This window comes from Corvus hawaiiensis, chromosome Z (assembly GCF_020740725.1).
Source record: "Corvus hawaiiensis isolate bCorHaw1 chromosome Z, bCorHaw1.pri.cur, whole genome shotgun sequence".
Lineage (NCBI taxonomy): Eukaryota > Metazoa > Chordata > Aves > Passeriformes > Corvidae > Corvus > Corvus hawaiiensis.
This window is the reverse complement of record NC_063255.1, coordinates 15712831-15725232: the sequence shown is the minus strand read 5'-3', so window position 1 is coordinate 15725232 and position 12402 is coordinate 15712831. Positions and strand designations below refer to the sequence as shown.

Below are 12402 nucleotides of genomic sequence, written 5' to 3'. Positions count from 1 at the left end.
CTGGGGTCAGGCACCCAAGCACGAGGGAACATGCTGCAGCAGCACTGTTACCATTTATTACATGATTTAAATCCAATATAAAATAGGGACTAAGGGAAGAAGAGCGACTGCCCACAGCAGAACAGGACTGCCGGCAGGCCTCAGGAGAGGGTGTGGGATCCTTCCAGCCCTGTTAGCTGGAGCTGCCCTGTTCTGCCTTCAGCACCTCCACGGCAGGAGATTGGGAGTCCTCATGGGTTTGGGGCATCCCATCTTGGGTCTTCACAGCTTGTGGCTTGGTCAGTGTGGTGTAGATCCCCAGGGCCTGGAAGGAATGAGACAGTCACAGGGAGCGGAGGAGAGGACAGGGCCAGGCCCCAGTATGGGGCCCTCTTCACCTCCTCAGAGCAAGACTCACTTGGGTGAGAGCAAGAATGGCTTGGGTTAGAAGGGACCTTAAAGATCCTCTTTTTCTAACCCCCGTGCCATGGGCAGGGACATCCCGCACCGGACCAGGCTGCTCACAGCCCCATTCAACCTGGCCTTGAACACTTCCAGGGATGGGGCATCCACAGCTTCTCTGGGCAACCTGTTCTAGTGCCTCGCCACCCTCACAGGAAAGGATTTCTTTCTGATACCTAATCTTAACCTACTCTTCAGTTTAAAGCCATTCCTTCTCATCCTATCATTACATGCCCTTGTAAAGTCTCTCCATCTTCCTTGTAAGCCCCTTTTAGGTACTGGAAGGCACTACAATGTCTCTCTAGAGCCTTCTGTTCTGCAGGCTGAACAACCCCAATTCTCTCAGCCTTTTCCTGTAGGAGAGGCATTCTATCCCTCCAATCATCTTGGCGTCCTCCTCTGGGCTTGCTCCAGCAGGTCCCTGTCCCTCCTGTGCTGGGACCCCAGAGCTGGATGCAGTGCTCCAGGTGGGTCTCAGCAGAGCAGAGCAGAGGGGCAGAATCCCCTCCCTCCCCTGCTGCCCACGGGGCTCTGGATGCAGCCCAGGACACAGGGGACTACACTGACCTGTGCGACCATGTTGGTGACATCGCCGGTGTTGGCGGGCAGCAGGACAGTGTTGGAGTCTTTGGCAATCTTGGAGAAAGCGTTCACGTACTGCTCTGCCACCGACAGGGAGGCAGCAGCATTGCCGTGCTGGGAACAGAGAGACAGGTCACATGCCACCAACAGCTCATCCCTGCCTGTATCCCCAGCCCACCAAAGATCTTCACTCCCTGCTGCTGCTGAAGGTGCCAGGGAGTGTCCAGGAGAAAGCCAGGTGCCACCTCGCCCATGGTTTCACCTCCCCCAGTGCCAGCACCAAAGCAGTGGCTGGTCCAAGCAGCCATCACTCACCTGCTGTGCCAGAGCAGCTGCCAGGAGCTGAATTGCCTCTGCCTTGGCCCTAGCCTTGACCAGCATGGCATTGGCTTCTCCTACAACAAACCACAGCAGGGAGCACATCAGAATCACGACAAAGCACTTACAAGGACTGAATCCCGACCACTTCAGGGAGCGAATCAGGACAATTTCATGCATGCATGGCTGTCTCTTCCCCAACAGCAACACTGGCACATGCCTCCTGCTGCTGCTGGCGGCTGGGGCGGGGCAGCAACATGAGCTGGTGCTCAGCCTGAGGCCCCAGCAGGGAAGGATCAGAGTGGCTGAGGAAGCCTGGCCCACAGTGATGCAGTCTCTCCCCAGCAGCACCATCTCTCAGTCCAAAGGGCTACAGATGCCCACATGTTCTAGCCCAAGGCATTACCAGCAGCTTTGTTGATTTGTTCAGCCTTCTCAGCTTCTGATGCCAAGATCTGGGCCTGCTTCTGGCCTTCAGCCACGTTGATAGCTGACTCCCTCGTCCCCTCTGACTCCAGCACTGTTGCCCGCTTCCGTCGCTCTGCCTCCACCTGCAAGCACAGCTCAGACACCAGCCTGCCATGGCTGTGCTGGGGAAATCCCATTTGTGGGGCAAGGACATGCTCCTCTGTCCTGCTGGGGGAAGCATGGCTTACAAAGCATGAGAATGCAGCTACAGAACACTGTGTGGTCCTGGCAAGGGCTGGTTCTGCTCCTCACGTCATGCAGCCCTTCCCAGCCCTGTCCACACCTACATGGACAGCTGCTTTCCCCTCCTCCCCTTCCAGCCCAGAGATCTGGTGTCCAGCTTTCCTCAAGGGGAGACCTTCAGCTCTGGGATTTGCTTCCCCACAGAGCCCAGTAGGGATTTTAAAGGGAGCTGGCATGGTGTGTATGTAGCAGGCAGGGGTCATCACCACAAAAATTATGACAGGATATATTTATTCAGTAGCTTTATGTCTCCAGCCAAAGTGCCCTCCTGAGGTAAGGGGTGGGTGCTGCCCACTCTGCACAGATAACAATAATGAACCATAGCCTGTATCAACAATAGTGTGGCCAGCAGGATGAGGGAAGTGATCCTCCCCTTGTACTCAGCACTGGTGAGGTCATGCCTCAAGTCCTGTGTCAAGTTCTGGGCACCTCAATTCAAGAGGGATATTTGAGGTGCTGGAGCATCCAGAGAAGGGCAGTGGAGCTGGGGAAGGATCTGGAGCGCAAGACTGATGAGGAGCCCTTGCGAGAGCTGGGTTGTTTACAAGAGGAGACTTGGGTGACCTTATCACTCTCTACAATTACCTGAAAGGAGGTTGTAGTCACATGGGGGCTGCTCCCAGGCAATCAGCAACAGGATGACAGGACATAGTCTTAAGTAACACCACGGGAGGTTTAGGTTGGATATTAGGAAGAATTTATTCTCAGAAAGGGTGATTAGACATTGGAACAGGCTACCAGAGAGGTGCTAGAGACGCTGTTCATGGAGGTTTTTAAGCAAAGACTGGAGATGGCACTTTGGTGCTATGGTCTGGTTGACAAGGTACTGTTTGGTCATAGGTTGGACTTGATCTGAAGTCTTTTCCAACCTCACTGATTCTGTGACTCTGTGATGCAGTGAGGAAGAGGAGGCTTCCCTCTTGTTCCAGACCTCCCTCCCAGAGAGCCTCACCTGCATCTGCATGGATTCCTTCACGCGTGGGGGCACGTGGATGTCCTTTATCTCATAGCGCAGACACCGGATGCCCCAGCAGTCTGAAGCCTGGTTGATGGCATCCACGATGCTGGCGTTGAGGGACTCCCGCTCCTGGGAGGTATAAAAGAAACAGCAGAGAGCAGAGAAGAGGTGCTGAGCACAAGAGAGGTGTCAGGAGGAAAACAGACACCTCCCTCACAGGCCAAGGTCTGCCAGAAAAACCCATCTCCACAGGTTTCAGGCAGGGCCAGGTGCTTCCTGCAGCTCTTGAAGGGGTCACCACCTCCTAGGGAGGGCAGTGCCCCACACTGAAGCTGCTGGGATACAACATCTGGCATACATCTGGATACAACAGAATGTCAACAATTCCAGTTTCTTCCCAGCAAATGCAGTTACAAGGATTACAGCACCCCATCACCCAGGTCAGGGATACTCATCACTGGGGCTGAGCAAAGAGTCAGTGACTTAAGAGAAACATGGCTGCACCAGCTGGGTCTGGGCACATGCCACCCATCACCCCTTCCAAATAACCCAGGGCAGGGCAAAAAATAGCTCCTGTTACAAAAACAACCGAAACAAGACCCATCTCCAAGGATTCACCAATAGGTCAACTGAAACAGAAGCCGTAAGTCCTCTAAGCAAAGGGCATTTTGTTGTTAAGCACATCAGCCTGGCCATGCAGGCTGTCCTGGGGTTTTGAGAGACACTGGCAGCTCCATGATTCACCTCTCCAGCTCACCCGAAAGACTCTGTCAAGGGAGAGTTTGCCAAGTTCAGATCTCATGGTGGTCTGGGCCAGCTGGGTCACTGCATACTCAGGATCTTCCACCCCATAGCTGGCCTGAAGAGCAGAAGCACAAAACAGAGTGGATAGGGGTGCCAAGAGGGACCCTGAACAAGGCAGAAGAGACAAACACAGCACTAAAGCAAGAAACCTGCCAGACACTCCTGCTGAAAACGTGGAGTCTGGAGCCTTGGGAGGAGTCAGAGTATCCAGCCCACCTGCTGGGCACAGCACAGAGGCTGGAGCACACATTTTGGGGAGCAGGGAGTGGGCAGAGCCAGGAAAAGCTGCCCAAGGGGCAGGGATTGTACCTTGTAGGGGTCCATAACCCGCAAGTAGAGCACACCATCGATCTGCAAGGTGACATTATCTGTTGGGAAAGAACAACAGCCCCGTTTACTGAAGCAATAAAAACAAAACATGGAAACCCCCTCTTCCAGAGCACAGCTGGGCAGGTCATCCCCTTCCGTGCTGGCATAGCAGCATGGCACAGAGAAGGATTGGCTGAAATAGATCTTCTTATCTAAAGGCTTCATAAAAAGGATCTTACGTTCCCTAGAAAACACTGTGATGTTTCAGTACACAACAGGTCCCAACTTTCCAGATAGAAAATCAAGCATTTCACACTGTGGCTCTCATAAATAAAGACTTAAGGAGGAAAAAACTAAAACAAACCACTTATAACTAAAACTGTAACAGAGCTGTCAATTAACATTACATCCATTAACCTGTTCTAAAATGTTTTTTTACAGAAACAGAAATTTCTTTTGTGGTTCAATAAAGGAAAGCACGTCAAAAATGTATTTCTGGCCAGGTGCATTCAACTCAGCAAGAAGGGGGAGCTGCAGCCCAGAGAGACCACATGGGACTTCACTTCCTGAGGTGCGCCCACTCACAGCACCAGCCTTCCAGTACCTAAAGAGAGCTAAGAGGGACTTTTCAAACGGGCATGGAGGGACAGGACAAGGGGGAATGGCCTTAAGCTGATGGAGGGCAGGCTTAGAGTAGATGTTAGGAAGAAATTCTTTCCTGTGAGGGTGGTGATGCACTGGAACAGGTTGCCCAGAGAAGCTGTGGCTGCCCCATCCCTGGAAGTGTTCAAGGTCACGCTGGATGGGGCTGTGAGCAACCCAGCCTAGTGGAAAGTGTCCCTACCCATGGTAAGGGGTTGGAACAAGATGAACTTTAAGGTCCTTTCTAACCCAAACCATTCAGTGATCCTGTGATTTTATGGCCAAGCCTGGGTACCAAGGGACAGAGCTGAGTGCAGGAGCTTGGGACAATTCCACTCATTCCCACATTGTCCCTTGCTCACCCCAGATGCAGAGGAAGGAAGGGGGCAGGACACAGAAGCTGTTCCTCACCCAGTGTGACAGCTGACTGCTCTGGGACATTAATGACGATTTCTTTGAGACTTTGGACGTAACGAATCCGATCCAGGAGAGGGATGAGAAAGTTCAAACCCTGGGAAAAGGGTAGGATTAGATGGCTGATAGCCAGACTAGACAGAGTTGTGCAACAAAAGCACATGCCACACACTGCAAACACGTTTTACACACAGGGCATTTTGGTTACTCAGTGCTTTAAACACCCCACCAAGAAAAATTAATCCACAGGCAGCCAAAAGGATTTCAGCCTGGGAAACTAAGCCCACCACCCCTCGGATCCTCGTGCAAAGGACGCGCCTCGCTCCAGCTTTAGGAACCTGCTGAATCCAGAAGGGGAGAAAAGCTGCTCCTTACAGGCTCGAGGATTCGGTGGAACTTGCCCATCCTCTCCACCACCCAGGCCTCCTGCTGCGGCACAAAGAGCACTCCGATGTTCACGGGCAGCCCGGAGTTCCAGCGGCATGGAGCTGGGGCCAGCCGTGCCGCACGCTTCAGCTGCTGGGAGTGCTGGGAGAGGAGATGGAACAGGTTTGAGGCCAGCTGCTGGCACCTCAGAGCCCAGCTCCACACCTGTTACCCCATCTGGGCTCACAACCCAGAGACCAGGGCAGGAAACAGTGCCCCAAACAAGCCCACGCTGTAAGGGTGTTCCCATAGGGATGAGGCCTGGGCCCCAGGGACAGTCTTCTCCACTGGTGTAGGGGGGCTCACTCCCATGTGAGAGCTTTCTGCACATCTCTGCTCCTCTTACATCTACCCTGGAGGGGGAACAAAGCCTCCCTACCACTGTTAAGGGCAATGACGCATGTGCATGTGGGTCTTTTCTGCTCCGCTCAGTCCCTATAACCTGCTCAGGCCCACTCCCCCCAGCTCTCTCACTCACCTCAGTCCCAGGCCACCCCTTTTTAACAACCTGTCCCTCCGCAGCTCTGGCTGCCTCCTGGGCTCCCTACAAAGACCTGTTTTGTCCAGGCATTCCCCCACCCTTCTCCCCACAGACTCTCATTCACACAGCTTCCCTCGACCTTCCCACATCCCAACCCAGCTCACACCTCTACAGCTCCACGCATCCAACTCTCCTACAACAATCCACCTCACCACCCCATGCTCAGTCACCCCCCACTGGCCCTCTCCATACCCATTCATCCACAGCCTCCTCTGCAACCCCACTGTACCCCAATCCCTGCCCAGGTCACCACCACCACCCCAGCACTTCCCCAGACCCCCAACACCCCCCCACTGGCCCCTCCCTCTCAGTCCCCCTCATACTCCCACTTGTTCTCTGCACCTCTCCTCCTCACACTTCGGTCTCTGTCCAGCTCCTCCGCATACACAGTGTTCCCCAAACCCTCAACACCACCATCCCACTGAACCCCCACCTCCTCAGTTGCCCCCATGCCCACTTGTCCGCCGTACCAACCCCCTCACCTCCTTTCTCTCTATCCTTGTCCATCCCCCTGCTCCACCCCAGCCCTTCCCCAGCCCCGAACACTCCCCACTGACCGCCCTTTTAGTCTCCCTATACCTGTCTTGTCCTCTACACCACTGCCCTGCCCTTCCCCTCTATCCCTGTCCGGCTCTCCCCAGACCCCCAACACTATCCCACTGCCCCCCACTGCCCTGCTCAATCCCCCATACCCGTCTGTCCACTGCACACTCCGCCGCACCCCTTCCCCCATCCCTGCCCAGCTCTCCCCCACCGAGCCCCCACACCGCCAGCCCTTCACCGGACCTCAAACACCACCACACCGACTCCCCCTCAGTCCCCCCATACCCATTTATCCTTTTCACCCGCCGTGTCCCCATAGCCCTATTCCTGCTCAGCTCCTCACCACCACCCCAGCACCTTCCCGGAGCCCCAACACCACAAATACCCCCAATCTCCTCAATTCCCCGACACCCATTTGTCCACAGCCCCCTCTAACCCCCGTCCCGTACCCCCATCCCTGCCCCAGTCCCCCTCACCTCTTCCTCGGACCCGCGAAACCCCCACCCCACTGAACCCCCACCTCCGACCCCCCCCGCCTGTCCACCCTCTGCCTCCCCCCCACACCCCTTGACCCCATCCCTGCCCAGTCCCCCCCCAGCACCTCCCAGGCCCCCAACACCATCCCCCTTATCCCGGTGCCCCCAGCCCAGCCCCCTTCTCCCGGGCCCTCCAGCACCCGCTACCCCGGACCTCCCCCACGTGGGCACCCCCTGAGCTCTCCCCGTTCCCTCCCCTCCCCGCTGGATTCCCCGCACCTGCAGCAGCCCGAGGCCGGGCCGGGCCCGGATCCCCGCCCGCGACAGCATCGCCCCCTCCGCCCGTCCCGCTCGGCGCCGCCGCCGCTCCCTCACGCCCGGAAGGCCCCTGCAGCCGCGCTGCTTCCGGGTGTGCCACCCGGATAGGTCCCTCCGGCTCCTTCGGCCGCGGCCCCCGGTTCCGCTCGCCCGCCCGCCCCGCGATTCTGCACCGGCCCGCTTGGGAGCGGCAGCCCCGGGCTCGTTCTGGAGCTCCAAACGGACGTTTATTAAATTAAAAAGGAACACGAAAAAGTACCGGCACGGCTTTCGCGAGCCCGCAGGGCCACGGCGACAGGGGCAGGCCCGGTGACCGGAGGGCGAGGGGACTCCGGTGTCATGGCGGCCCCCGGGACCCACTGCTCAGGGCAGGGGGAGGAGCGGCCCCCGGTGTTTGGGGGGTTCAGATCCACGGTTTGGGGGATTCAGGCCCCCGCTGTGAGTGTATGGGCGGGTTCAGGCCTCCACCTCTCAGTGCAGCAGGGCCGGAGCCCCTTGGCCGCCCCCGGGCAGGGGAGAGCAGGACCTCGACCCCACACCCCCCACTCCTGGCCCATGGCCACACCGAGGCCCCGGCACTGGGGTCGCAGCCCCACGGCTGGGAGTTGATGGGGTCGGGCCTGTCACCCTCTTCTTCCCTCTGAGAGAGGGGCTGAGGCTCCCCAGAGCCTGGGCTGGCAGGGGGAGCCTTGCCGAGACGCTCAGAGGGCAGAGGGGTGATACAGACACGGGATGTGCAAGCTTGTTTTGCCCTCAGCCCTGCGCCTCTCTGGATTCCCCCCAGTCCTGCTCCTGAGAATCCAGCCCAGCTCCTGGAATTTGATGTCCTCTGTTGCTTCCCTGCTTCCCAGGGAACTAAGCTGGGGCTCCTGCCCATCCTCCAGCCCCTGACCACGCTGCCAGCAGACCCTGCCCAAAGCTGCCTCCTTCATAGGATTCACCCCCCACCCACTGACAGTGCAAGGTTCCTTTTTTTTTTTTTTTGGCAATCTTCTCAGATCCACAGCACACGTGCTCTGGAGGCTCTTGCCCAGAGGGCTATCCCCATACTCCTGCAAAGAGCCCCAGGTCCCCATCCACGTGACAGCTGTGTCTCTTACCTTCAGGAACCTGGCGGTGGCCATTTCCTTGACAGCCACAGGCCTCTTGGGGTTTGGTTTGCCCTAAAAGACCCAGAAGATAAGTGCAGGCCTCCCCAAGCTGCTTTGAGTTGGGCTGGCCCTGCATAGCAGGTGCCAGCAAGGCTGAGCCTGTCATAGGGTGTTTAACACAGCCCTGGCCTGGGAGCTGCACCCTGGTGAGCAGTGGGTCACTCTCCCTTCCATGGGCTGAGGTGTCCCTGTCCCGAGTCACCCTCACAGTCCCCACAGCCCTGTCCCAACACAGGCAGCCTGGTGGGGGCAGGGCTGGGGGGAAGAACAAGCACGGAACCTCTGATCCTCTGCACCAGCCTCCTCTGCACTCCCAGTAACAATAAATACTAATAAATACAAACTCTTCCACATTTTCTACTTCCAGACCCGGGACTAGTGTGGCTGGTCTTACCCACAGCCCCAGTCCAACTCTTCACTCCCCACCCACCCACCTCGGCCACAGCCCAGTCTCCAAGCTGGGAGCAGTGCCAGCAGAAGGCTTGGGCATGTCCCTGGAGTGCCAGGGCTGCTCCTCAGCCCCTGCCACTCTTGGTTAAGCCCCCGGGGTGATCCCAGCCCTGCTGCAGAGCGTGGTGTCCGTGCTGGTCAGGAGGGTGGGGGATATCTCAAAGCAGTGCTTGCTGCCCCTTTACTCATCTCCCCCCTAAGTGCTGGGCTGGAGGCTCCCCCAGTGGCCCTTGGGGGGTGGGGGGTGAAGAAGATCAGGCCCGGGGTGAGTAGCAGGGGTGCCTGGGCATCTCTGTGAAGGATTTCAGTTCGTAGGGGATCCCCGAATCCACTTCGATCGACTTGCGGGAGAAAAGCAGCCGAATGTCGTCATGAAGGTAGATCTTCCCCGACTTGGAACTGTGAAACCTGTGTGGAGACGATCAAGGCAGAGGGACCTCAGGCTCCCAGGCAAGGGCAGGGCATCCTCAGTGAGGGCACAACCCCCTTGGCTACTTTGGCCCCTGGTCAAGGAGCAGCTGGTCCCTGCTCCTCCCCAGTCCCTCCTCCAGTCTTGCAGGCTTGGGACATGTTGGAGAGGAGCACAGGGGTGGCCTTGGGGCAGGTGCCCACCCCTCCTGGCATGCTTTACCTTAGATGCATCAGGTAGCAGAGGACCCTGCGGGGTGGGCTGGTGCCCAGTGGGTCACTGGGGGCCACCGTGGACCCCTCCTCCTCCCCCACGGGCACCAGGAAGATGCGATGGCGTAGGAAGGTCATGTGGTTGGCTGGCATGTCCTGGAAGTCGTACGTCACCAAGAACATCTTCACCACAGTCTTGTTGGGGTTAAATAAGGTCTGGGGGCAGAGGGGTAGAGAGTGAGACTGGGAGGAATGCAGGGCAGAGATGGGGCATCTGAGAGCAGAAGCTGCTGGTCAAAGGATCCAGAAAGCCTCACACCAGTCCCAGAGGGCTTAGCCTGAGTGTCACAGGTCAGTCCTTTACATCCACCTTCACACGTTTGCTCCCCTTGCATCACATCCCATTCCCACTGCACATGCACACTTTCCTGCCAAAAACCCTCACCAACCTCTTCTTTCCCTGATTCTCCCATCACCTTGTCTCCCTGCCAGCATCCCAGGTACCCTGTACTCCCCTCTGCTGTGCTGTCTTGGTGGCCATGTAACCCCTCTGCAGAAGACAAGCCTTCCAGCTGCTGCCCTGCCTAACAACATAATGGAGCATACCCACCCCAGCAGGGCAAACAGAGCCCACCCAGCCCCACCCCCACACTGCTACTGCAGGCCAGGGAATGACTCACCACTTGGATGGTTCCAGCTTTGGGGACACTGTAACCCTTCTTTCCCAAGGCCTCCAAGTCAATCACTCCCTGGGGCAAAATAAACAGCATGTGAGAGAGGGAGAAAGCCGAGGGAGAGCCCAGCTGGGAACCAGCATGGGCCTGAGACTCCCTCGCTGGGAACACCTGGCACAAGTCAGCAAGAAGACCCCCAGCTCAGTTCCTCTCCAAACCAGGAGCAGCAACAGAGAGGTGGTGACAAGAGAGGTGATGACAATGACAACCATGAAGCAGCTGGGCCTGTGTATGTTCCCCCTTGTTTCCCGTTTGGCTTTTTGGGTTAAAGATTGCCCCTGGCACAGCCAGCCACCTCCACAAGCAGGTGGTTGCTTGAGCCACCCTCTAGAGCGAGGGGCTGCCCCAGGGTGCCGGGGTACAGCCCCCCTCCCCCACATCCATGTACCAGGAAAGGCGAGGGCGCGCTGTGTTCAGAGATGTCGAAGTAGGTGACGTCGACGGGCAGGGTGACATGCTGGGGACAGTACGAGCCACTGGCACCGATCTCTGCTGTGAAGCCCTCGATCCTCCCCGATGGTGCAAAGCGCCCTTTCAGGATGGACTCCTGAGAGGGGAAGGAAGTGTTAGGGAACCTCAAACATCAGCCCCACCCCCTGCCTCAATGCTCCAGGTGAAGTCATCCCCATCTTCACTGCACCCAAGTGACTGCTTGCCCTCATGTGCCCAGAGACCTCGCTCTAAGACAGACACACCCTGAACTGGTGAGATAACACCAACCATCTAACAGGGAGAAGCTGTGAGAGTACCTTGGCTCAGCCTCACAGCAGCCATCTGAGCAGGTTCCACCCAAGGATCTGCTGGCTGAGCGGTTGCCACTGCACGGCAGGCCTTTTGGGGACAAGCAGCCCGGCCCCACACCAGGGCTCCCATCAGGTTCAGCCTCTCACACCCATTGCTAGCCCTGTGTGGAGCCCCCAGGACCCACCTCCCCCCAGCAGGTGGGCGCTGTTACCTCAAAGTTGCCCAGCAGAGCATGGCTGACAGTGGTGGTGGCCCAGGGCACTGTGGGAGACCTGGTGCCCCTCCGGAGGCTGGTCCGGAGATGTCGCCTGGGAGTGAGGAGAGAAGACTGGTGTTGGACTGAAGAGCACGCAGCCCTGGGCTGTTCATGTTCCTGGGAATGTGGATCCCTCTCCAGGTCCCCTATACCTTTGCTGGAGGTTGAACCCACTTTCCTACATCCCATGGGAAGAAAAAACCCCCCCAGTCTGTGGTGTCCAAGAGGGGAGATACCTGGGCCAGGGCAGGGAAGAGGACTTGACCCATCCTGAACCTCCCATTGGGCTGCAGGGTACTGGGGTGGGCAGGCACCCTGAGCCCTCATGTCCATCCCATGGGGCTGCCAGGACACTCACGATTTGAGGCGCAGCCCACTCTTCAGCCTCCTCCCAACCGCAGTGCAGTCTGCAGAGCTCTGGAGGGGACACAAAATGGAGAACTCTGTTAGGGCAGCAACCAGGGCCTGTGCACCCCTGGGAGGGGCCATCGCTCCTTGCCCTGCCCCACATTCCCATGGGGGTCCCAGCAGATGAACAGGCTCCAGTCCATGGGCAGCCATCAGCAGCCTCTGCAGGGGTGGCCAGCAGGGTAGCACAAGGACTGGGGTGTCTGGTGGGGACGTAGGGCTGCCCAAACCCCAAAGTGGCTCAGCTGGGAATGAGGGTGTTGGTACCCAAGGGTACAACACACTATTCCCGCTCTACAAAGCAGGTTTCAGGAGCAGCCCCAGTGAAAGACACCTGTAGACAGAGCCATGCAGTGACACCCCCTTGCACCTCCCAGGGATTGGGACACCTACAAGGATGCTCCCTGACCAGCCTGGGAAAAGTTCTGTCCTCTGGTGATTCATGCAAAGTCCTCAGCAGTGCCACCAGGCAGAGGGGTGCGTTTCCCATCGCTACCCACAGCTAGGATCCTACAGCTGTGGGGTGGGGGGTTAAAGCCACAGCCACACTGCAGC

At 57.7% G+C, this 12402-nt stretch overlaps 2 protein-coding genes across 11 annotated transcripts in view; both read right to left on the bottom strand.

Annotated features, from left to right (window-relative positions):
* Positions 1-34: 34 nt before the first annotated feature.
* STOML2 (stomatin like 2) lies at positions 35-7547 on the bottom strand. The gene is made up of 10 exons (XM_048291747.1): positions 7445-7547; positions 5555-5707; positions 5177-5276; positions 4124-4182; positions 3768-3869; positions 3005-3139; positions 1748-1892; positions 1339-1418; positions 1009-1137; positions 35-304 (listed from the first exon to the last, which is right to left on the bottom strand). Exons 1-10 carry the CDS (start codon positions 7493-7495, stop codon positions 173-175), a joined length of 1086 nt encoding a protein of 361 aa, XP_048147704.1. The 5' UTR covers positions 7496-7547; the 3' UTR covers positions 35-172.
* Positions 7548-7691: 144 nt separating this feature from the next.
* The window catches only part of FAM214B (family with sequence similarity 214 member B), a 38896-nt gene continuing 34185 nt past the window's right edge, over positions 7692-12402 (bottom strand). For all 10 annotated transcript variants that reach the window (XM_048291739.1, XM_048291736.1, XM_048291746.1 and 7 more), the window contains 6 exons: positions 11798-11856; positions 11395-11491; positions 10828-10986; positions 10386-10454; positions 9716-9921; positions 7692-9492 (listed from right to left, as the gene is read on the bottom strand). In XM_048291739.1, coding sequence (XP_048147696.1) covers positions 9339-9492; positions 9716-9921; positions 10386-10454; positions 10828-10986; positions 11395-11491; positions 11798-11856 — 744 coding nt within the window. In that variant the 3' untranslated portion in view covers positions 7692-9338. The remainder of the gene's footprint in view (positions 9493-9715; positions 9922-10385; positions 10455-10827; positions 10987-11394; positions 11492-11797; positions 11857-12402) is intronic.

Excerpts from the sequence above, each read along its gene's own strand:
- STOML2 (XM_048291747.1), bottom strand. The coding sequence starts at position 7,495 with ATGCTGTCGCGGGCGGGGATCCGGGCCCGGCCCGGCCTCGGGCTGCTG. Across the intron at positions 3,140-3,767 it reads CCCTTGACAGAGTCTTTCGG|GAGCGGGAGTCCCTCAACGC; the intron begins GTGAGCTGGAGA and ends TATACCTCCCAG. Across the intron at positions 1,893-3,004 it reads AGGAATCCATGCAGATGCAG|GTGGAGGCAGAGCGACGGAA; the intron begins GTGAGGCTCTCT and ends CTGTGCTTGCAG.